The sequence below is a fragment of the Ursus americanus genome, chromosome 35 (genome assembly GCF_024610735.1).
Source record: "Ursus americanus isolate L20-20 chromosome 35, mUrsAme1.1.p, whole genome shotgun sequence".
NCBI lineage: Eukaryota > Metazoa > Chordata > Mammalia > Carnivora > Ursidae > Ursus > Ursus americanus.
The window spans coordinates 11,647,473-11,671,285 of NC_142161.1; the positions used below are offsets into that span (position 1 = coordinate 11,647,473).

The following is a 23,813-nucleotide window of genomic DNA, read 5'->3' on the forward strand; positions in this document are numbered from 1 at the left end:
ACACATACTATTACTGTAGATCACGTAGGGGGGAATGGGGGAAGGTAAAATCCTTAACAGTGGGAATGTTTACCATATTCTGTGCAGTGAGAACCCGGAGTCATTTTCAAGTCTTACCATTTCCTGCTTCTTTTCGGTCAGGTCAAGTCTCTAAACTTTGTTGAGTCTCATTTCTTACTATTCAAAAGAGAATACTAGTAAGAGTCTCCTATCTACCTACTGTGAGGACCAAATAGATGAGGTATGTGAAAAACGCTTCACAAACATTTGGTTAAACTCTGTAAAATATTTGTATCTGGCTACGAACGAGACTGCATTAACAAGCTGGGTTCTCCCCCGCATCCCCGGCTGAAGAAACCCAAGGACGCCTTGTCTCTAGGGAGAGGAAGCCGAGCGTTACTACGTGACGTCATCACCCCACGCCGGCCGCGACGGTTTCCGGGCTGGGCTTAAAGCGGTGTTCAGCGCCATGGGGTGTTGGCTGCGTTTGTTGCTTTTTGGCGGGGTATCGCTTCGGGGTGGTGGCGGGGCCAGTGTCCCGCTTGGGGGAAGCCGAGTGTTGGTTTGTCGGCGCCAGGTTCGTGGTGCTGCTGGACAGGGGGAGGCGGGAGAGACGGAGATGCTAGGGCGGCAGGGCCGCAGGTGCCCTAGCATAACCTCTTGCTGAGGACTCGCCTCAGACCTTAACGGGTCCCCGCCAACTCGGCGGCAAAGTGAGACCCCCAATTGGCTGGACGTCTCTACTTTCCAAGCAGGCCCCCAAAAGGACCAGGCCGAGGCGTGGCGGGACGTGAAACAGATGTCTAGAACATGGATGTGTGACTTGTGCATTGTTTTCTCTTAGTTTATTTAGAAAATAGGTTAAAGAGAAGGAAACACGTAGAGGATTTAACTCCGTAAAGAGGCAGTTTATTTACTTTCCATATTTAACGTCTGCGTATCCTGTCAGATAAATTTCAGCTTAAACAGTGTATTTCCATGACTGTGATCTGTAGCAGTAGGTAGATAATACAAAAGACCTAACACATGGAGATCAGCAGAATTAACCTAGAAAAGAAAGCCCTCTTACAAACTCCGAATTTTTACTTTAACAGCATGATAATAGAGATGGGTTATTTTAAAACTTTTTTTTTTTTTTTAAGTTATCTGGCGCTGACAGTGAGACCTTAAAACAAAGAAGAACACAAATCATGTCCCGAGGACTTCCAAAGCAGAAACCAATAGAAGGTGTAAAGCAAGTTATAGTTGTGGCTTCTGGAAAAGGTGGAGTTGGAAAGTCTACTACAGCAGGTATTATAGGATATTCTGATCTCAATTAGGAATTTATGCCAACTGGCAAGTGCACAGCATTGAAATTATAGTTTTGATTTTTATTTTTATTTTTTTATTTTTATTTATTTTTTTTTAAAGATTTTATTTATTTATTTGACAGAGATAGAAACAGCCAGTGAGAGAGGGAACACAAGCAGGGGGAGTGGGAGAGGAAGAAGCAGGCTCACAGCGGAAGAGCCTGATGTGGGGCTCGATCCCACAACGCCGGGATCACGCCCTGAGCCGAAGGCAGACGCTTAACCGCTGTGCCACCCAGGCGCCCCTAGTTTTGATTTTTAAAGAGTGATTTGTGAAATTGCTAATAGCTGATTCCGTAGTATCAGGAGTTGGTAGTGATTAGGAACTTAGATTAGCAGTTTGAAAAAACTAGGTACCTAGCCAGGTCTTTGACTCCTTAATTAAGGAAAAGGTGGTCAGATTGCCCATCAGATCTTCAGTTTACTTAACTGTAAAATGGCAATGACGATAACCTTTTTCATAGGGTGGCTGTGTAAATTAAACAAGCTAACCACTTAGAGCAGTGTCTTCTACATAGTAAGTGCTCAATATTTGGTTGCTGTTATTATTTTTTAAATGTTTAGTAACTTTAACACTAAATTATTTCTTTCTTTGATGTTCTCTTCCAGTCTATCAATGTACATATAGCTACACAGTTGCAATGAGACTTTTTACATTATTGTGACCTTTTTTCATTTAACCATAATATGATTTTCAACATTTATAAAATCAGCATTGATCTAATATTTGAAAATACTTGTAAAGGTTTAACATTGTTTTAATTGTTTAAAATAGCATCTAATCTTATATCTTTTATATTAATAATACTGGAGCAGAGAATTTGTTTTTGGTGGCTCTTTTTAATTGATTATAGATTTCATTGTGACTGAAATGCTGCTTTCAGATTCGTAGGAGAAATGCCACCAGAAATAGAAGAGTTACCATCCAAGACTAATAAGCAGATATTCCCAAAGTTTTTCAAAAGAAACTTTTAATTTTTTTTTTTAAAGATTTTATTTATTTATTTGACAGAGATAGAGACAGCCAGCGAGAGAGGGAACACAAGCAGGGGGAGTGGGAGAGGAAGAAGCAGGCTCATAGCGGGAGAGCCTGACGTGGGGCTCGATCCCAGAACGCCGGGATCATGCCCTGAGCCGAAGGCAGACGCTTAACCGCTGTGCCACCCAGGCGCCCCGAAACTTTTAATTTTTTAAAAAGATTTATTTATTTGAGAGAGAGAGAGGGAACGAGCAGGAGGAGGGGCAGAGGGAGGAAGAGAGAGTATCCTCAAGCAGATTCCCTGCTGAGTGTGGAGCCTGATGCCAGGCTCTGTCCCAGGGCCCTGAGATCATGACCCCAGTGGAAATCAAGAGCCTAACCAGCTGAGCTACCCAGGCGCCCCAGAAATTTCTTATTCCAGTGTAATAATGTTAAAGGGTAATGACTTCTCTTTTTCTAATCCTGCACAACAGAGGTAACTTGTATAATTAATTTGGAGTCCTAAAACACCCCCCTCTTTTTAAAAAAGATATATTTATTTTAAAGAGAGAGGGAGACAGCAGGAACAGGAGGGGCAGAGGGAAAGAGCATCTCAAGCAGACTCTTCACTGAGTGCAGAGCCCAATTTAGGGCTCAATCTCACAACCCTGAAATCACAACCTGAGCCAAATCAAGCCGTTCGCTTAACTGACTGCACCACCTACGCGCTCCTGGAGTCATAAAACACTCTTATCTTATTGTTGCCTTCTATTTAATTTTCAGTCATTTCAATAGGAATGGTGGCTAATTCAGGTCTTAGCCAATATATCCTTTTTGCAGGTGATTTTTAGAAAATGACTGTTATATTTTATTTGTCGATTTTGGTACAGTTCTAGATTGACAAGATCTTTTAAATTGCAATTTTTTTTCAGACTCTTAACCTAAAGTTGGTGGATATATGTACCTTAAAATTCTTCAGTTCCATTGAAATCAATGACATTTTGAAATGAGAAGGGCTGGTATAGAGTTCTGTGACTAAAGATCTTTTGTCTTCACTTGAAAGGCCATTTTTAGTAATTTCCCAGTATAGCAGTTTTATGGTTGTACAACCAGCTACAAATCCAACTATATAGTTTACTAGCTTAATTTTCTTCTCATTTTGACCTGAAGGTAATTGTGGAAGAGATTTTCAGTTGTTTTGAAGAAAATAAGATTTACCAAGTATTATAGTTATAATAGACCTCTAATATTATTAGTTTGATAGATACTGTATTATTACTAAAAAATGATTAGTGATTATTTCTAATGAATTAATTCTATGTGCTATACATTTTTACTTTTTTTCCTAAGGGCCTACAATCCATCTATTTAATATTTAGAAGCTTTTAGTCTTCGGTTCTAGAATCCACCTCTCCTTGTTTTTTGAAAATTCAGAGTACATATATTTGTTTTCAGTAATTTGAATTCCTTTGCATGCTGTGTGATTACTTGGACTGGTTAAAGATGGAAAATATTTTCATGATATATCCCTAAGTTCTTCGGGTTTTATGCAATATTATTTGTTGGGTCTGTAGGCTAGTACTTGTTTAAAACATTGTTTTTGGTTTTGGCTAGCAGATCATCTATTGCCATGGAATGTGACAGCATTTAAATAGGAAAATATATGAGAAAATACACAGTTGTGACACATAGCAGGTGTTTCAGTAAATGCCCTTTCCTTACTTTTTTTCTTTGTTAGCATTAAATCATCTGCCCCAAAGAACTGGTCTTTACTTTTACCTAACAGCTCTATCTGCATACATAAGCCTTAAAAATAAGTTGTTTCTATGTAATTCTGTTGGTATTTTATTTCTTTCCCATATCTATATATCTATATATCTACATATATATCTATAGAGATATATATGTTTGGAACTGTATATATATTCCAAACTATCTCAGAATTCTTCCCATTTGAATATGTATGCTAGAAATTTTTTCAGTTAGAATGATGATACATGGTTAATACAAACATGCTCTATGATTCTTTGTATAAATGGGAGAAGACCCTGACACTGAAATGAAGTATTCTCTAAAAGTTTCTGCTTAAGAGTTAGATTGTTTAACCTATGATGTACTTGAAATTCAGAATTATTTGATAATTTATAAAAATTAATTTGTCAAGTGCCATGTCCTAGGCTAAGTACTTTATATCAGTATTTCATTTAATTCTCACAACAGTTATGAAATAGGAATTATCCTCATTTCATAGAGGAGGAAAATAGATTCAGGGGTAAAATATCCTACTCAAGGTTATATAATAGACGGTGGTAGAACTAGGATGTGAACCAGGTCTGCCTTGGAAATTTATGCTCTTAACTACTTTAAAGGAAATAATCTCAGCATCATTTATAGCATTGTTCTATTAAAGAGATGTGATTCACAGTCTGAAAGTCTGTTTATCAGTTTTGGAAATTTGTTACCTTCAAACCTGTCTTCATCTCAGATGTAGCATATCTCTGTTGCTGGGCTCAAGGTGGTTGGGACTACTTTCCTTTATGTTTTTGGGATGCACTAGCAATAGACAGTTTTGGGAATGTGTTTTACTGCCTTACGTGTGACCCTCTTTCCTTTCCTCTACACTGTGGTCCAGCCTTTCATACAGGGGTATTTGTGAGTTAGGTATTTGGAATTCCTACATTATCAGCATTTATTTTTAAAAGGCAATAGGATCATATACATTTTTATTTATTAAAAGATATATACTTTTTCTGCAAAATGTTTTTGAAAATAATTGAACTGTATTTACCAGTAACATTGTTTTTTAAAAACTAAGTAGGTTATTTAAACAAAATTATAACAGATTATAAAAACGAATCATTTAAAATAATAATTGTAGGGCAGGCATCTGTTGCTTATGATGGAATGTTACTGTCTTTTTCATCTTTTTTACTTTCCATATTCTCTCCATGTCTTTGTATTTTATAAGTAAAGGAGATAAATTAAAAAATTCTGTGCTTTGGTTTTGACATTGAAAATATTAGAAGGCAATCTGAATTTTAGCAGAAGGAAAGTTACTAAATTTAATTACTTTTTTGTTTCTTACAGTGAACCTTGCTCTTGCTCTAGCAGCGAATGATTCGGTAGGTGTTTATTAATAAAAATATTAATTGATTAAAATGTTTTTTAAGGAAACGATAAAGAGCGTATTTTTCATTTACTCTGTCAGGGGCTTTATAGTATAGCTGTAGTCCCTTGCATTTCTTTAAGGAACTATAAAATCTGCCATAAGTACTGAATACATCTAATGATAATGATGAAAATGGAAAGGGTCAAAGAATTCAGGCAGTGTTTAGAAGGTAGAGAAGGAAAGGAAATGGATTCTTCTTTAGAGCTTCCAAAAGATATGTAATTCTGCCAACACCTTAATTTTAGCTCGTTGAAACCCATTTTGGACTTACTGTGATAATTTCTCACAGTAGAAGTAGGAAATAAATATGGATGGGAAGTCAATTTTCTTAGTTCTTAAATTTCCAAAGATGTCTTTATTTGCCTTCGTATTTGATTTGACTTTAATTTGACTAGATGTAGAATTCCAGGTTCAAAATAATTGCATCTCTGAACCTTGTAAACAACATTCCTTTTTCCTCTCTTATGCTAATGAAATTGATGCTAGTCTGATTCATATTTCTTTGTGATAACCTGTGTTTTTCCCCTCGAAGCTTTTAGAGTTTTCTTTATGTCTTTTAAGTTTAGAAATGTCACAAATATGTGTCCAATTGATGACTTTAAAATTTTTTACCTGGTTGGAAATGAGCCAGGCGGTATCAAGGTTTGAAATATTTTCCTTGATTACTTAAGGGGTGTGTTTGTTCTGTCTCCAGAAATCTATTAGATAGATATTAACCCTTTATGCTTGTTAATTTTTCCTCTCATATTCTCCATCTCTTTGTCTTTTGCTGTATGTTTTGGAAGATGTCTTAGACTATTCTCCACATTGCTTTGTTGGGTTTTAGTTGTTACTTAGCTCTTCTGATTTTTATTTTTAAATTCAGAAATTATATTTTTTCCAGGTTTCCAGAACTCTTTCTTATTTTACAAATACTGGAAAAACAATGGCTGTATCATTCGTTTGAATCTTTCTGAGGATGCTAATTAAAATTAATTAAAAAATTGTTCCTTTTAGTAATCTTTACTTAGCATGGTGGTTCTTATAATGTGGTCCTCCGGCCAGCAGAATCATCATCACCTGGGAACTTGTTAGACATAAAAAATCTTGAGCCCATCCTAAACCTGATGAATCAGAATCCATGAGGGTGGAATCCTGCAGTCTGTGTGTGTTTTCTGTACAACCTATTTTTAATTTGATTTGATTTAATTTGATTTATTATTGAAGTGTATTTAACATACAGTGCTAAATTAGCTGGAATCCGTGTTTTAACCAGCCCTCTAGATGATTTTGACGCATGCTAATGTTTGAGAATCATGGATCTAGAGTTTGTGGAAACTCTTATCTGCTAATGGCATCCTTTTTTGTTTTCTAGTGTGGTTATGTTTTTAAATGTAGTTTTAAACTGTTTTTTCTCTTGTTGTTTCAGTGGGAATTTGGAGAGAAGAGAGATAATCATGTGTGTTTAGGCAATGTTATTGAAGTAAGAGCCAGTAATACATTTTTACAAATAATTTTTATTAGGGCACTTAGTTACCCCGGAAAAGGGACCCATCTTCCTTAAAGAAGGGAGGAAACAGGGAAGATTCAAAGGATGGGAAGGTAGATAATTTGTAGGTGTGGGGATCTTTTAAGTTGGTTATCATTTCGGCCAAAGCTTTGAGTCTAAAGTCAGTGTGAAGCAACTGTGTAATAAGGGATCAAAGGATGAAAAGAGTAAAGGGGGGGTTGATTCCTTCATGTTAAATATTGCTAATCTTTTTTTAAAAAAAGATGTTTTTTTAAAGATGTTTAAATTTATTTGATAGAACTCACAAGCAGGGGGAGCGGCAGGCAGAGGGAGAGGGAGAAGCAGGCTCCCCGCTGATCAGAGAGCCCAGCCTGGAGCTTGATCCCAGGACCCTGGGATCATGACCTGAGCCGAAGGCAGACACAACTGACTGAGCCACCCAGGTGCCCCAAATATTGCTAGTCTTGGTGAGATGGTAGCTCAGATTTTTTTTTCTGTTTCTGTGGTTTGTTTTTTTTTTTTTCTTCTTTCAGGGAGCAGGGTTGAAGGCAGATTCATCTTTAGTGCTTTATATGTATGACAGGGAAATTGGCAACAAGAAAGGAAAAGCAGTGACACTTTCCTTGGCTCCTTTCTTCAGAAGCCTTTAGTATCCTTAAGTGTTTTTAAACATATGTGTAAAATCTTCCTTAGGAAGGTCTTTAGTATTCTGTGATCTTGACGAAGGTGTTTTTTGTTTTTCATTTCTTGATTTTTTTTTTTTAAGCAAAGTTAGTGTTTTTGATTAGGGACTAGCATGTTTGGCTTAAACTGTGCTCTGCCAGAGGACAGCTTGCATACAGAAAAGAAGAGCTATATCTGTTCTGTTTGATTTATATGTATCTGGCATAGTTTTGTAGTCTATATTTCCCAACTTAAGATTTTATTACATTTATTTGTAGGACATGTTTGGTCCTTAGGGGGAAACTCATGGTTCCTTCCAGCCCTTCTGTTTGCCTGAGTTGATGTAAATGGCCAGGGTATGTCACTTTATGGGGTTAAAAACTCCAGTTAGGATGGTGTCTTTGGAGCCTCTCCAGTGATTCATTCCCAGGGAATCTTAATTCTGTGGAGTTTGTATTATAAAAGGGGTCTCTGATTTGCTTTTCTCTAGGCCAATTTTGTTCAAGACCGTGTTAACTTTTACCTCCTTTCTTTTCCATGGGTTGGTGCTTGCCCTTTTTTAGCATTGGAATGGGAAGATCCAGGTCCAGGAAAGGGAAACAGGGCCAGGAAGCTCTTCATTTTACTTTTGATATTGACCTTAGTAATCCCTAAACTAGATTGTGTAAATCCCAGGGGTGTGTGTAAGATAGTCCACTGGGATGTAGGAGGGAAATTTTTCTTTTTCATTTGTATTAATTTTTATCTTTTAAAATTTGTTTGTTTTTTAAAGATTTTATTTATTTATTTGACAGAGAGAGACACAGACAGCGAGAGAGGGAACACAAGCAGGCGGAGTGGGAGAGAAGCAGGCTCCCAGCGGAGCAGGGAGCCCCATGCGGGGCTCGATCCCAGGAACCTGGGATCACGCCCTGGGCCGAAGGCAGACGCTTAACGACTGAGCCACCCAGGCGCCCCTAAAATTTATGTTTTTTATGTATGCTTTATAATTTATACTATATTAGTATATATAGTAGTTGCATTATAATTTATAAACAAATATATTAACATATATTTGGGATATATGCTTAAACATTTTTTACTGATTGTAGTGCATGATCAGAAAATATCAGATGTCACTAGCCTAGGCAAAGGAATTTCTGGGCTGGGTTGGATGCCCATTTTAAAAGAAGACTACTTTATAGATTGAGGTAAAGGCCTTATGGGAATAGGGTGTGGATTTTCCCTTTTCTTGTCTTTTGTACTTTCCTTTAGGGATGTAGAAGGTAGCGTTGCAGAGCAGAGTTTGAAATCATGTGTGCTATGCATCTAAATATTGCATCCAGTGATTTGTTGGAGCTGGCTCATACTTGTTTTTGAGGGCCAATTGTTAAATTTTCAGGAGTTTAGGAACTAGTTGATATCATGTTGTTACCATGAAACAGGCCATGGTGGGAGTATTTAAACCATGGAAATTGGCAAATATTGAAAAATCAGACACCCCACCCCACCCTGAGCCACTTGTTAAACATTTCCTGGCATGCTACAGATCATATATATTGACAATCATACTTTTTGATTTTCTTTTTTCAGTCTTTTTTTTTAGGGGCAGGGTGTGGGGAGGGACAGAGAGAGAATCTTAAGCAGGCTCCACACCCAATGACGAGCCTGATGCGGGGCTCAGATAACACTGAGGTCATGACGTGAGCTGAACTCAAGAGTCTGGTACTTAACTGACTGAACCACCCAGGTGTCCCCTTTTTTCTATCTTAACCATATTGTGGATCTCATTCCTTTACAGTGTAAATTTCATAAACAGTGAGAGGAGCACTGAGACTGGGAGAGGGAAACATAAAGACCACCGGAAATCATTGAAAAGCTGTGTGAGATTCCTGTCAGTTCAGTTCATTTTAGTCCAACAAATATTTGAATACCTATAACACTCATTGCCAGACACCCTGGGAATATAAAGAAAAATAAATGTGCTGTGGGAGTTCACAGCCTAAGACTACATTCGTAAAACAGTGTTGTGTATGTGTATATGTATTTATATAAGTGTGTATATATTTCTGTGTATTTGTGTGTGTGTGTCTGTTATTTTGGTGATGTATAGATGAATTAGGTTCAATAATTGTTTCTTCTGTGAGTGAGAAAGTGCTAATTAAGACAACAGTTCAGGTTTTATCGTGCTTCGTAACAGAGTAGACGCATTGTGTATTCCTAAAAGTTTTATAATCTCATGAACACAAAAGGAAGATAAATGTCTTAAAATGATGAGTTATATTCAAGGTCAAATATAGTAGTGTATCCTTCCAGGATGAGTAGCTTTTATTCCAGAGAAAAGCAGTCTTCCCCCCCCCCCGCCCCCCACAGAGCATTTTCATGCACATAATTGTATTTGGTTCTCACAGAAACCTGTACTGCAATGTCATAGTATTTATCAGTTTTACAGTCTTTATTGATTCTGCCCTATCCTTGCCACATTTCTTCAGTCAGCAAATACCCTTGTTTCTGTCTCTACGATATTTTTCCAATATGTATTTTTCTATTGTCACTATTCCCACTCTAACTAAGGCTTACATTACTATTTGGCTCATTTATTCATCTATATTCCAGTTTGCCTATCCTATCCTAAGCACTTTGGAGGATATAGAAATGAACGAGACATATGGTCCCTGCCTTTGAGGAACTCAGGTTAGTAGACCACGGCAGTGGTCTAATCCATTACCTGCTTGTGCTCAAATCCATTCAGTACATAATACCTGATTACTCTTACTGCATTATTGGAATTACATCACTCCTCTGCTTTGCATCACTACTGAATGCCTTTGCTGATATTCAAGATCCTCAAGCATCTGGCTTCCATTTGCCTTTACAGGTTTGTGTTCAGCTTATCTTCTGAATGGTCTTTGTGATCTGGCCAATCTGGGTTACTTGAAGTTGCCAATTGGGGCTTGGATATACTATGTTTTTGCTAGCATTACAGCCTTTCTTGTACATTTCTACTGGAGTATTCTCTTCACCTTCCTTTAGTTTACATGCCTTGTCTTCCACAATGCCATTTATGGCTGGGCTGGTTATATCATGCACAAGGGTACTTGTCAAGGAGGTTGAGTGATGACAGAAATCCAGACTACCCTCTTCTTGTACAATTGCAGGCTGCATTCTTTGTTTGTTTGTGTGTTTGTTTTATTTTTTATTTTTTAAGTAAGCTCAAGACCCAGCTTGGGGCTTGAACTCACAACCCCAGGATCAAGAGTCACATGTTGTATCTACAGAGCCAGCCAGACACCCCTGCAGGCTGCATTCTCATTCACACAGAGGCACTGTATGAGCCAGCTTTGCCCTGAGGGGCAGCTCAGTGAAGTTCTCCCTGAATTCCTCTCTTTTTCCATCTTGGAAAATCCAGTAGCACTATTTATTTGTATGATTATTGTGCTCATGCAATCATTCTGGTAATTTTTATAATAACAAATGATATAACTAATGTTTATTGGGTATTTATTAATTGTCAAGCACTGTTCCTCATGACAAGGTTCTTAACTCATTTATGTTTCATAGCAACCATATGGCAATAGATACTATTATGATCCCCTTTGTAGATAGGAAGCAGAAGTATCTGAAGGCTGAGTAATTTTGCCCAGGGTTGCTGAGGAAGTAAATGGCAGAACCAAGATTTAATGCCAGCCTAGATCCTGTGCTTTTAACCTACTTGCTCAACTGCTCTGATCTTAGCTAGATTCTTACGATTAAAGGTTGTGTTGTGTTCATCCTTGGCTACCCTTAGCAGCTAGCATAGTGCTTTATGACTTTGGAAATGCACAATAAATGTTTGCTGCATGGATGAGTTGAGTATATAGAATGGTTTCATGGTATGTTAAGTGCAAAGTTTTGTTTTGTTTTGTTTTTGAGAAATGGTGTGGGACGAGAGGACTTTTTGTGGCTTAGTGGGCTATTCACTGTTTTTTTTTTCTTCTTAAAAGACGGTGCATTTTATGATTCCACTTAACCCTCTTCTCATTTTATACTCTTTATCTGCTAATCTCATTTCCCCCCTTGCTCCAGTTAATACTCATGTGACTTTGATTCTAAATTCATCACCAGCCCAGATCTCCTGGGTACCAGACCTGTCTGGCTAGTTGTCTCTGTAGACATCTACTTGAATGCAGGCATTCAAACTCAGTGTGTGTAAAACCAAACTCTTTTTTCCCTATAACTGTCTTTGTCCTGTAGGATTAGTTGGTTCCTGCCCACTTCAGATTAGTCACCTGTTCCTGCCGCCTCTGCCACTTAAAGTTCTCTAGATTGTGTCCTCTCATTTCATTCCTTAATGCTGCTGCTTTATTGTGTATCTTCCGTGAGGTGATCCCTGTTCTCTATTTTCTCTGCTGTGATGTTTTGAGGAAAGGACTAACACTTTCTATATTACTTTAAAAGAGTTTGTTTACTTGTTTGTCTCCTATGCTAGTCTGTGAACCTTTTAGGGGCAGTGGCATTGGTCTTTTTCTTCAATTTTTTCTATTCCTCTTTTTTTTAATCCTCAGTGCTTAGGCCACTGATGGTATATAGTAGATTTTTGGTAAATGTTGGTAATGACTGTGGAACATATTAAATGAAGAGTGGTTATGAATATACACACACACACACACACACACACACGTTTATATTTCATTTCTGTGGCAAATTCTAAGTGTTGGATAAGTTGTTTATAATTTGTTCACTGCTAAATTAGGCTTTTTTTTTTCCTGAGCAAATGAAATAATTAAAATTTAAATGGGATAATATATGTGAAGAGCTTAGCACACCAGCTGATACGTAGTAAGTTCTAAATCACTTTTTAGTATGGGTGGCTAAATAAAAGCTTTTTGTAAGTAATATTTCAAAATAAAAGCTGATACGTGTTTAACTTACTTGACTATTTTCACAAAACTTATTTTAGGTTTTTACTTTAATTTTCCATTGCTAGAATGAATCATTAATTAGGATTTAATTGAATATAGAGATGGAAAATGAAACAGTATTATCTTCAAAGAGTTTGTGTTTTTTGTTTTTTTCTATTGATGTTTATCTTAATATATTTTCCCCATGATCTCATAAAATCTTTACACTTATTCTTTCCAGACATACTTTTCTTCTTCATAAATTATCACTAGTGGTTCTTTAAATGTAATTAAGATTATCTTAAGCCTTTGAAATTCTGTGATCATGTTAGGAAAAATTAAGAGTTTTAGTACAAGATTTAGTTTTGGTTTTTGAAAAGTTCAGCGATCATGGAATGTGTTACATACCACCACTTAAAACACTGTGATTTTCTTCCTTAATAGTTACGTATATAGCAGTTAGTAGTTACATGTATAGCTTTTTTGATAGGGCTTCTTTCTGGCTCTACCTCTTGGAAACTGTATGACTTTTGCCTGTACCTATCTCCTAACATTGTAAGTATTGAAGGAGATAATGTATATAAAGCATGAAGCACAGTGTCTGGCACATAATAAATGCTAATAAGAGTTATTCTTTTTTTTTTCCTTTTTTTTTTCATTTACTTACTTTATTTATTTATTTAATTTAATGATTTTTTATTATATTATGTTAGTCACCATACAGTACATCCCCGGTTTCCGATGTAAGGCTCGATGATTCATTAGTTGCGTCTAACACCCAGTGTACCATGCAATACGTGCCCTCCTTACTACCCATCACCGGCCTATCCCATTCCCCCACCCCCCTCCCCTCTGAGGCCCTCAGTTTGTTTCTCATAGTCCATAGTTAATAAGAGTTATTCTTATTAGCTACTATAGTACTCCACATGCCAACCTGGACATGTTATTATAATCTGGATTATTAGTTATGACGTGTATTTGGATTAAATATGAATGAAATTGTGATTCTCACAATTACATAGGTGAAATCCTGATGTATACTACTTAAAGTCCGTAAGGTTGGGGCTTCTCTTTATTTTTTCTTTCTTTCTTTATTTTAAATATATTTTTTATTATATTATGTTAGTCACCATACAGTACATCCCTGGTTTCTGATGTAAAGTTCGATGATTCATTAGTTGCATATAACACCAGTGCACCATGCAATACGTGCCCTCCTTACTACCCATCACCAGCCTATCCCACTCCCCCACCCCCCTCCCCTTCTGAAGCTCTCAGTTTGTTTCTCAGAGTCCATAGTCTCTCATGCTTCATTTCCCCTTCTGATTACCCTCCCTTTCTTTATCCCTTTCTTCCCCTACCGATCTTCCTAGTTCTTATGTTCCATAGATGAGAGAAACCATATGATAATTGTCTTTCTCTGCTTGACTTATTTCACTTAGCATTACCTCCTCCAGTGCCGTCCATGTTGCAGCAAATGTTGAGAAATTGTTCTTTTTGATAGCTGAATAATATTCCATTGTATATATGGACCACAACTTCTTTTTTTTTTAATGTTTTTTTTTATTATATTATGTTAGTCACCGTACAGTACATCCCTGGTTTCTGATGTAAAGTTCGATGATTCATTAGTTGCGTATAACACCCAGTGCACCATGCAATACGTGCCCTCCTTACTACCCATCACCAGCCTATCCCATTCCCCCAACCACCTCCCCTCTGAAGCCCTCAGTTTGTTTCTCAGAGTCCATAGTCTCTCATGCTTCATTCCCCCTTCTGATTACCCCCCTTTCTTTATCCCTTTCTTCCCCTACCGATCTTCCTAGTTCTTATGTTCCATAGATGAGAGAAATCATATGCTAGTTGTCTTTCTCTGCTTGACTTATTTCACTTAGCATTATCTCCTCCAGTGCCGTCCATGTTGCAGCAAATGTTGAGAACTCGTTCTTTCTGATAGCTGAGTAATATTCCATTGTATATATGGACCACAACTTCTTAATCCAGTCATCTGTTGAAGGGCATCTCGGTTCCTTCCACGATTTAGCTATTGTGGACAGAGCTGCTATGAACATTGGGGTGCATATGGCCTTTCTCTTCACTACGTCTGTATCTTTGGGGTAAATACCCAGTAGTGCAGTGGCTGGATCATGGACGCCAAAATTCTCAACAAGATCCTGGCTAATAGAATCCAACAGTACATTAAAAGGATTACCCATCATGACCAAGTGGGATTCATCCCTGGGATGCAAGGGTGGTTCAACATTCGAAAATTGGTCAGTGTGATATATCATATCAACAAGAAAAGAGTCAAGAACCATATGATCCTCTCAATAGATGCAGAAAAAGCATTTGACAAAATACAGCATCCTTTCCTGCTTAAAACCCTTCAGAGTGTAGGGATAGAGGGTACATTCCTCAATCTCATAAAAACCATCTATGAAAAGCCTACAGCAAATATCATTGTCAATGGGGAAAAGCTGGAAGCCTTTCCCTTAAGATCAGGAACACGACAAGGATGCCCACTCTCGCCACTATTATTCAACATAGTACTAGAAGTCCTTGCAACAGCAGTCAGACAACAAAAAGGGATAAAAGGTATCCAAATCGGCAAAGAAGAAGTCAGACTGTCTCTCTTCGCAGATGACATGATACTCTATGTGGAAAATCCAAAAGAATCCACTCCCAAACTATTAGAAGTTATAGAGCAATTCAGTAATGTGGCGGGATATAAAATCAGTGCTCAGAAATCAGTTGCATTTCTATACACGAATAATGAGACTGAAGAAAGAGAAATTAGGGAATCCATCCCATTTACAATAGCACCAAAAAGCATACGTTACCTTGGAATTAACTTAACCAGAGACGTAAAGGATCTGTATTCTAGAAACTACAAGTCATTCTTGAAAGACATTGAAGAAGACACAAAAAGATGGAAAAATATTCCATGCTCATGGATCAGCAGAATTAACATAGTTAAAATGTCCATGCTACCCAGAGCAATCTATACTTTCAACGCCATCCCGATCAAAATACCAATGACATTTTTCAAAGAACTGGAACAAATAGTCCTTAAATTTGTATGGCACCAGAAAAGGCCCCGAATCGCCAAGGAACTGTTGAAAAGGAAAAACAAAGCTGGGGGCATCACAATGCTGGATTTCGAGCTGTACTACAAAGCTGTGATCACAAAGACAGCATGGTACTGGCACAAAAACAGACACATAGACCAATGGAACAGAATAGAGAACCCAGAAATGGACCCTTGGCTCTTTGGGCAACTAATCTTTGATAAAGCAGGAAAAAACATCCGGTGGAAAAAAGACAGTCTCTTCAATAAATGGTGCTGGGAAAATTGGACAGCTACATGCAAAAGAATGAAACTTGACCACTCTGTCACACCATACACAAAGATAAACTGCAAATGGATGAAACACCTTGATGTGAGACAGGAATCCATCAAAATCCTAGAGGAGAACATAGGCAGCAACCTCTACGACATTGGCCAAAGCAACCTTTTTCATGACACATCTCCAAAGGCAAGAGAAACAAAAGATAAAATGAACTTGTGGGACTTCATCAAGATAAAAAGCTTCTGCACAGCCAAGGAAGCAGTCAAAAAAACTAAGAGGCAGCCCACAGAATGGGAGAATATATTTGCAAATGATACTACAGATAAAAGACTGGTATCCAAGATCTACAAAGAACTTCTCAAACTCAATACGCGAGAAACAAATAAATCATAAAACGGGCAGGAGATATGAACAGACACTTTTCCAATGATGACATACAAATGGCTAACAGACACATGAAAAGTTCAAAATCATTAGCCATCAGGGAAATTCAAATCAAAACCACACTAAGATACCACCTTACGCCAGTTAGAATGGCAAAAATTGGCAAGGCAAGGAACAACAATTGCTGGAGAGGATGTGGAGAAAGGGGATCCCTCCTACATTGTTGGTAGGAATGCAAGTTGGTACAGCCACTCTGTGGAGGTCCCTTAAAAAGTTAAAAATTGAGCTACCCTATGACCCAGCCATTGCACTACTGGGTATTTACCCCAAAGATACAGACGTAGTGAAGAGAAGGGCCATATGCACCCCGATGTTCATAGCAGCATTGTCCACAATAGCTAAATCGTGGAAGGAAGCGAGATGCCCTTCAACAGATGACTGGATTAAGAAGTTGTGATCCATATATACAATGGAATATTACTCAGCTATCAGAAAGAACGAGTTCTCAACATTTGCTGCAACATGGATGGCACTGGAGGAGATAATGCTAAGTGAAATAAGTCAAACAGAGAAAGAATTATATGATTTCTCTCATCTATGGAACATAAGAACTAGGAAGATCGGTAGGGGAAGAAAGGGATAAAGAAAAGGGGGATAATCAGAAGGGGGAATGAAGCATGAGAGACTATGGACTCTGAGAAACAAACTGAGGGCTTCAGAGGGGAGGTGGTTGGGGGAATGGGATAGGCTGGTGATGGGTAGTAAGGAGGGCATGCATTGCATGGTGCACTGGGTGTTATATGCAACTAATGAATCATCGAACTTTACATCAGAAATCAGGGATGTATTGTATGGTGACTAACATAATATAATAAAAAAACATTAAAAAAATACCAATGACATTTTTCAAAGAACTGGAACAGATAGTCCTCTTTTCTTTAGTGCCAGTGTTGTGAGGCAATTGCACTATTTTAAATTGACCTGTTCTTAATGTTTTTTTAAAATCATAGTTTTGTGGTCAATGAAACAGATACATAGCTTATAAAAAATATTTTGTTTCAATATATGGTGAGCTATTTTGGAGGAAGGGTACTCTATTAGTTTTTAAATATAATTATTTTAAAGTTAAAGGGAAACTGGGGCAAGAGATCCAGAAGGAACAATTGCAAAACTATCATTTTTTGTTTCCTTTTGTTCTTCAATTCAAAGATAATTCTTGGTAAGAAGGGGTGTTTTTTTTTTTCTAAGATTTTATTTATTTATTTGACAGAGAGACAGCCAGTGATAGAGGAAACACAAGCAGGGGAAGTGGGAGAGAAAGAAGCACGCTCCCAGTGGAGCAGGGTGCCCGATGCGGGGCTCGATCCCAGGCTCTGGGATCACGCCCTGAGCTGAAGGCAGACGCTTAACGACTGAGCCACTCAGGTGCCCCAAGAAGTGTGTTTTGTAAGTGCATTTGAATTCATAAATTTTGACTTTTACCAAGGAGAAAGAGACTCTGAAAATATATTTGCATTTAGAGCGAAAGTCTTTACTAAAACAAAGAATTTGTTTTGGGATAAATGGAGCTATTCATAATAATTGATGACTCTTCTTGCAAATATTTGATAATTGTGATATCTACACATATACATACATCAGGGATTATCGCTTTATAAACAGTGAAAAATGAATAGTTTTGTAATGAACTACTTTTTCTTTTTCCTTCATATATAGATTTGTTCATTCATTCATTCATCAACCATTTATTCAAGGCCTGCTTAGCGTGGGGATGCAGAATTGAAAAAGCCCTGCCTCTGTCCTCATCTTAGTTAATTTACAGCCTGAGTGACTGGGAGATTGTCATTTCCATTCGGAGCAGGGATCTTTGTATCACTTGATGCTACTTGTTTCCAGCCTTTTTTCTTTCCCATTTACCACAGATGGCTTTTTCTGCTCTTAAGCCTTCTATTCCATTCCAGGTTCTTCACTCCCATTCCACATGAAAAATGGACTTTTCATTGGTAATGTATTTATTATTTTCTTCCTCTATCTAGTGTATCTTTATATAGTCATTATGGTCTCTTATCTCCTCCTGCCTCAGAGAAAGAGATATCACACCTGATACTTTTATCTGGACTCTTCATCCTTCACTTCCTACCTTTTCCAGGAGTTTGATTCATAAATTCCTATTGGTCATCTATCTTCTGTTTCTCTTTACTAATTCCTTCCTTTTGCTCTATAGATCTACTCATTTTACTCATACACACTGAAAAATATAAATGTGTATTTTTTGAGTTAGTGAATAAAACAGCAGATCATCTTTACCCGTTTCCCTCAAGATTCTGCCCTCTGTTACTTTCCTGTTATACCCATACTCATACTGGAGAGAGTAGTCTACACCGCTCTGTCAGTTTACCTGATTCTCATTTATTTCTCAACTTTGTAATTTGACTTCTTATCACCGTACAATTGAATTTCCTCCCCTAGTTACCAGCTATCTGCCAAGTATATTTGTTCCCTTTCTCTTGATTCTACTTGATTTTCTGCTGCATGTGATACTGCTGACCACAGGTGCTGACACCTGTGTATTTGTTTGGCTTTCACGGCATTGTTCTGTCTTAATTCTTCCCTCTTTCTCTGACCCTTTCAGTTTCCTCTCTAACTTTTCATATTATTCCATTTCCATAACTACTGATTTTTCACCCTCATACATATGTGTCCTCCCTTTGTTTTCATATGCGGCTTCTTCAGTGTCTATCTCTTTTTTAAAATCCTTATTTTTAGTAGTTTACTCAACATCTCCATTTGGTGTTCTACAGATTTATTTGTTTATTTATTCTCTAAGATTTTATTTAAATTCAAGTTAGTTAACAAATAGTGTAGTATAAGTTTCAAGAGTAGACTTCAGTGATTCATCACTTACATATAACACCCAGTGCTCATCACAACAAATGCCCTCCTCAATGCCTATCACCCAGTTACCCCATCCCCCCACCCACTTGCCCTCTAGCAATACTCAGTTTGTTCTGTCTAGTTAAGAGTCTCTTAGGGTTTGCCTCCCTCTCTGTATTTATCTTATTTTTCCTCTCCCTCCCCTATGTTCATCTGGTTTTTTTCCCTTAAATTCCACATGAGTGGAATCATATGGTATTTTTCTTTCTCTGACTGATTTATTTCACTTAACATAATACACTCTAGTTCCATCCACAGTGTTGCAAATGGCGAGATTTCATTCTTTTTTGATGGCTGAGTAATACTCCATTGTATCTATCTATATCTCGATCTCTATCTATATCCCACATCTTCTGTATCCATTCACCAGCTGATGGACATTTGGGATCTTCCCATACTTTGGCTATTGTTGATAGTGCTGCTATAAACATTGGGGTCCATGTGCCCCTTCAAATCAGTATTTTTTTATCCTTTGGATAAATACCTAGTAGTGCAATTGCTGGGTTGTAGGGTAGTTTTATTTTTAACTTTCTGAGGAACATCCATACTGTTTCCCAGAGTGGCTGTACCAGCTTGCATTCCCACCAGCAGTGTAAGAGGGTTCCCCTTTCTCTGCATCCTTGCCAACATCTTGTTTCCTGAGTTGTTAATTTTAGCCATTTTGCAGATATGTCAGATTTAAATGATTGAAATGGAACCTGTTTCTCTCTAAACCTCTGTTCCTATATTCCGTAATAGTTCACTTATATGTTACCATAACCCATTTCAGTTACCTATCAGTATATAACAAACTATCCTAAAGTATGTGATATCAAGCAATAGCCATTATGGTCACAGATTCTGTGAGATAGGAATTTGAACAGAACATAGCAGGGATGGCTTGTCTTTGTTTTACAGTGTTTGAGACTTCGCCAGGGAAAACTCAAATGGCTAGATCTCGAGGGTCTTTACTCACATGCTTAACACTTGGATGGGGATGATTTGAAGGCTGAGCTCAGCTGGGATTGTTGATTGGAGTGCATTTCTATGTTACATGAGCTTTCTTACAGCATGGTGGCCTTAGTGTAGTAGTTTGACTTCTTACATATTGGCTCAGGGCTCCAAGAGTGTGCCAGGGAATAAGGAGGAAGCTGTATGGTCTTCTTTTACCTAGCCTTGATAGCCTAAATTCTGGATCGAAGTAGTCCTGTGCCTTCCCAGATTCAGGAGGAGGAAACATAGACCTAACTTTATGATGGAAGGGAGGGGTATCAAAAAATACATGTCCATGTTTTAAAACTACGATACCAGATCTGCTAGTATCTTACTTGGAAACCTTGATATTATACTTATGTTTCATTTCTCCAATCCCACTCTGCTTTTGTATAGCCGTCACTAAGTGCTGGCCTTTTTAATTTGAGAAATATCTCCTTTTTTCCATTATCATGAACATTGGTAAGAATTTGATCACCTTTCACTTAAGAGTTTTCTGTAACCTCTTATTTGATCTATATAATCTCTCCCACCTTGAATTAAATAATTCCTCATATTGATTGTAGGATAGTTCTTACTACATACGGGTCTCTGTCCAAATTGCTTAGCTTAGTTATTAGGTTGGCTGTACCTGAATTTCCACTCTGCGCCTGACTTTGCATTAACTGCTCCTTTGAATTGACTGTCTTCCTTGCCTTCGTCACCCACCTCCTTTCATGTTTTGGATCTCAGGTTGGTTGTCACTTCCTATGTGAAGTCTTCCTAGTCGCTTCAAATAATGTCACTTCTTCCGCTATTGGTTCATATATTTATCTCCTGCCATTAGAGTGACTATAGCTTCCATGACGTCAGGGACTGTGTCTTAAATCATCTGCCACTATTGCCTGGCCCATCATTACATACTTGGTAAATGCTTGCTAGGTTGATTGAAAACAGATTACACTTTGGTGGAATTCTCCAAAGGTTTGATTGAGTTACTGGGCTTTGTTAAATGTCGATTGAAGTTTTTAAATAAGGGAGTTTACATTCTGTGCTTCAGTTTTATTTCATTTAAAACATACACAACAAAACCCAAAACACTTATATTTGAAATATTATTCTTGTGTGCCAGAAAATTTAGGGAAGTGGGCAAGTATTAAATTTAAAACAAGCTTTGATAAGGTTAAAAGCTAGAAGAATAAAATTGATTGAGATCAGAACAGTATTGTTTTCAGTAGTGGCATTTTAAAGCTCTAATTTTGGCCTTGAAATATTTCACATTACAGATTTCGTTCCAGCCTGTTTCTCTTTGGTCAGGAACATGTGATAGTTCACTTTTGGCAGTTGCACTGTGTGAAAGGGCTAGGGTCAGCACTGCTGTGCAGAAATGGGTCACTGAGTGTTCAGATGAAAGGGGAAAAAACTTTTAAAGAGTCTTTATTTATTGTTGGTGTAATAAGACAAAATAATTATAAGCTTGAACCTCTCACCATGTTCTTGCTTCCTCCTTTGCCTCTCAAATGCTTTGCCAAATTAACCACATCAACCAATTTTATAGAAAATGGATTACTGTTTTAAATAGTTCTTTAGCTATTATTCTTAGGAAGCTTCTTCAGAAAGTCTCTCTCCCCTCTTCTCTTGTCTTCTAAAAGGACATAAGTCTCCTTTTCCATAAAAATCTTAAATGGTCACTTAAAGAGAGCAGAGACAGTATGTTCTACTTCAGTGATTGATAAAGTGGAACTGCCTAGTTTTCAGCTGAGTTGGAAGGAAGAACTCTATCCTACTGTAGCTTTAAAAGATGATTTTATTACTGTCAGGACGGATAACAAGCTAGGATTTTCTAAGAGCAATAAATGACAAGTTAGCTTATGCGATGGCTCTTAAACAATGTAACATTCTTAAATTAAGGTAGGAAAGGAGGTAGTCTTTAAAAGCAGTCTCGATCCCCTGCATGGAGATGGGGGTTGTTCTCTTTAGATTTTTCCTGAATAGAATAAAGACACACAAGTTTTCCCCAAACTCAAACAGCATTTGCTCTGAAATCTGCTGGAATGTTATCTGGATTGTGATGGGGCTCTTTGCCAGTCACCATGGAAACTGATCAGGCTCTATCTAGTTCTATCCTTTGGGCTATTTGGGGTGGCTTAAATAAAAGATAACCAATATATCTAATCCTGTTCTTCACATGTGTATTTCTTTAAAAATGATTAAAAATACAGCTTACTTAAGAGAGACTAGGATATCTATATCATTTCTGTTAGGTTATTTAAAATATTCTATGCATTTAAAGAGTGTTGTGGCCAAGAAACATGAATGGAAATTTTCATATGGGATGGGCATAATTCCATTGGTTTGTGATCTTGTCTGTTGGCCTTTGTGCTTATATATGCAACAGAATAACAAATGCTAAATTTCCATTTACCTTCTTAGTGATGGAGAGGAACTTGTTATAGTAATTAAGGCATGGGTGTTATTTTATCATACCATTGACAAATGAAATGGGGTTTAAGTGATGGTGGTGGAGACATAAAAGTTAAAAGCATCTGTGAGCAATTAAGATAATTAAATATTCAGCTGTTGTAGACAATCAGTAGTACATCTTCCGAAATGACCAGTGTGTCTAAAATTATGGAAGGCTTTATATTTATGGTGATGTTTAGAAATTTGAACCTAGGTAGTCTTTCTTATTTCCTTAGTGGGGAATTGGTGAACAGAAGAGGAAGATCTGGGCGGAAGTTATCTGAGGAGTTGACTGGTGCTGATAGAGTCTTTTTTTTTTTTTTTTAATTAGTTAATTTCAAAAATTGAGATAAAATTCACATTGACCAAGAGTTTTATGTTATGGAACACACTGACTGCATTCTTCCATTTTCAGGGGTTTGTTCCATTTTCAAGTGCTGATTCTGATTAAAAAGGCATAATGGGAAATTGGGTGATTGAGGGTTCCTCTTGGTTATTTCAAATAACATGATTTCTTTTAATGTCTAATAATATCTATTCGTATGAAATGAAAATGAAGGGTTTAATATGTGGTGCTTTGACAAATAAGTATACTTTTATTTGTTCAAGTATTTACTGAATATTTACCATTTGCCGGGACTTTTCTGAGTCCTGGAATTATAGTGGTAAAAAAGTCTAAGTTTCTGTTTTTAAGGAGTTTATATTCTAGTGCAAGAGATATAATAGATAAACATATACTTTTAGGTAGCAATAAGAGTTACAAAAGACTGTAAAGCAGTGTAAGGAGATGGATGGAAAGTGCTCTTTTAGATGGGGTTGTTGGGAAGGGTCTCTCTGAAGACATTGGAACAGAGATCTAAATGAATTGAGAAATTGGGCCACAGGAAGAGCAAAAGCCCTGAAGTGGATTCAACTTGGCTTATTTTAAAGAACAGCAGGAAAGTCAGTGTGACTAGAGTAGACTCAGGGAGAGGTAGGCAAGGGACTTGTCATGCAAACCCTTATGAGCTATGATGGAAATTTTGGACTTGTTTTCTGAGTATGATCTGGTGGATTTTTGACCAGGGCAGTGACATGATTTAACTTACTCCTTAGAAGGATGTGGTTGTATTATAGAGTGTAGATGTAAGGGACTAAGAATGAAAGCAGGGAGACTTGCCTAATACCTAATGCAGAAGTTTAAGCTAAAGATGATAGCTTGGACTGTGATCTACGATGGTGGTAGAGGTGTCGTGATAAGTATT

At 37.4% G+C, this 23,813-nt stretch overlaps 1 protein-coding gene across 4 annotated transcripts in view; it reads left to right on the forward strand.

Moving 5' to 3' along the window:
* The first annotated feature begins 434 nt into the window (after window positions 1-434).
* The window catches only part of NUBPL (NUBP iron-sulfur cluster assembly factor, mitochondrial), a 237,151-nt gene continuing 213,772 nt past the window's right edge, over window positions 435-23,813 (forward strand). For all 4 annotated transcript variants that reach the window (XR_015723103.1, XM_087859100.1, XM_045802595.2 and 1 more), the window contains exons 1-3: window positions 435-577; window positions 1,143-1,290; window positions 5,395-5,429. Coding sequence is in view for 3 of the 4 variants with exons in the window: in XM_087859100.1 (XP_087715226.1) it covers window positions 470-577; window positions 1,143-1,290; window positions 5,395-5,429 (291 nt within the window). In the remaining variant the exon portion in view is untranslated. The remainder of the gene's footprint in view (window positions 578-1,142; window positions 1,291-5,394; window positions 5,430-23,813) is intronic.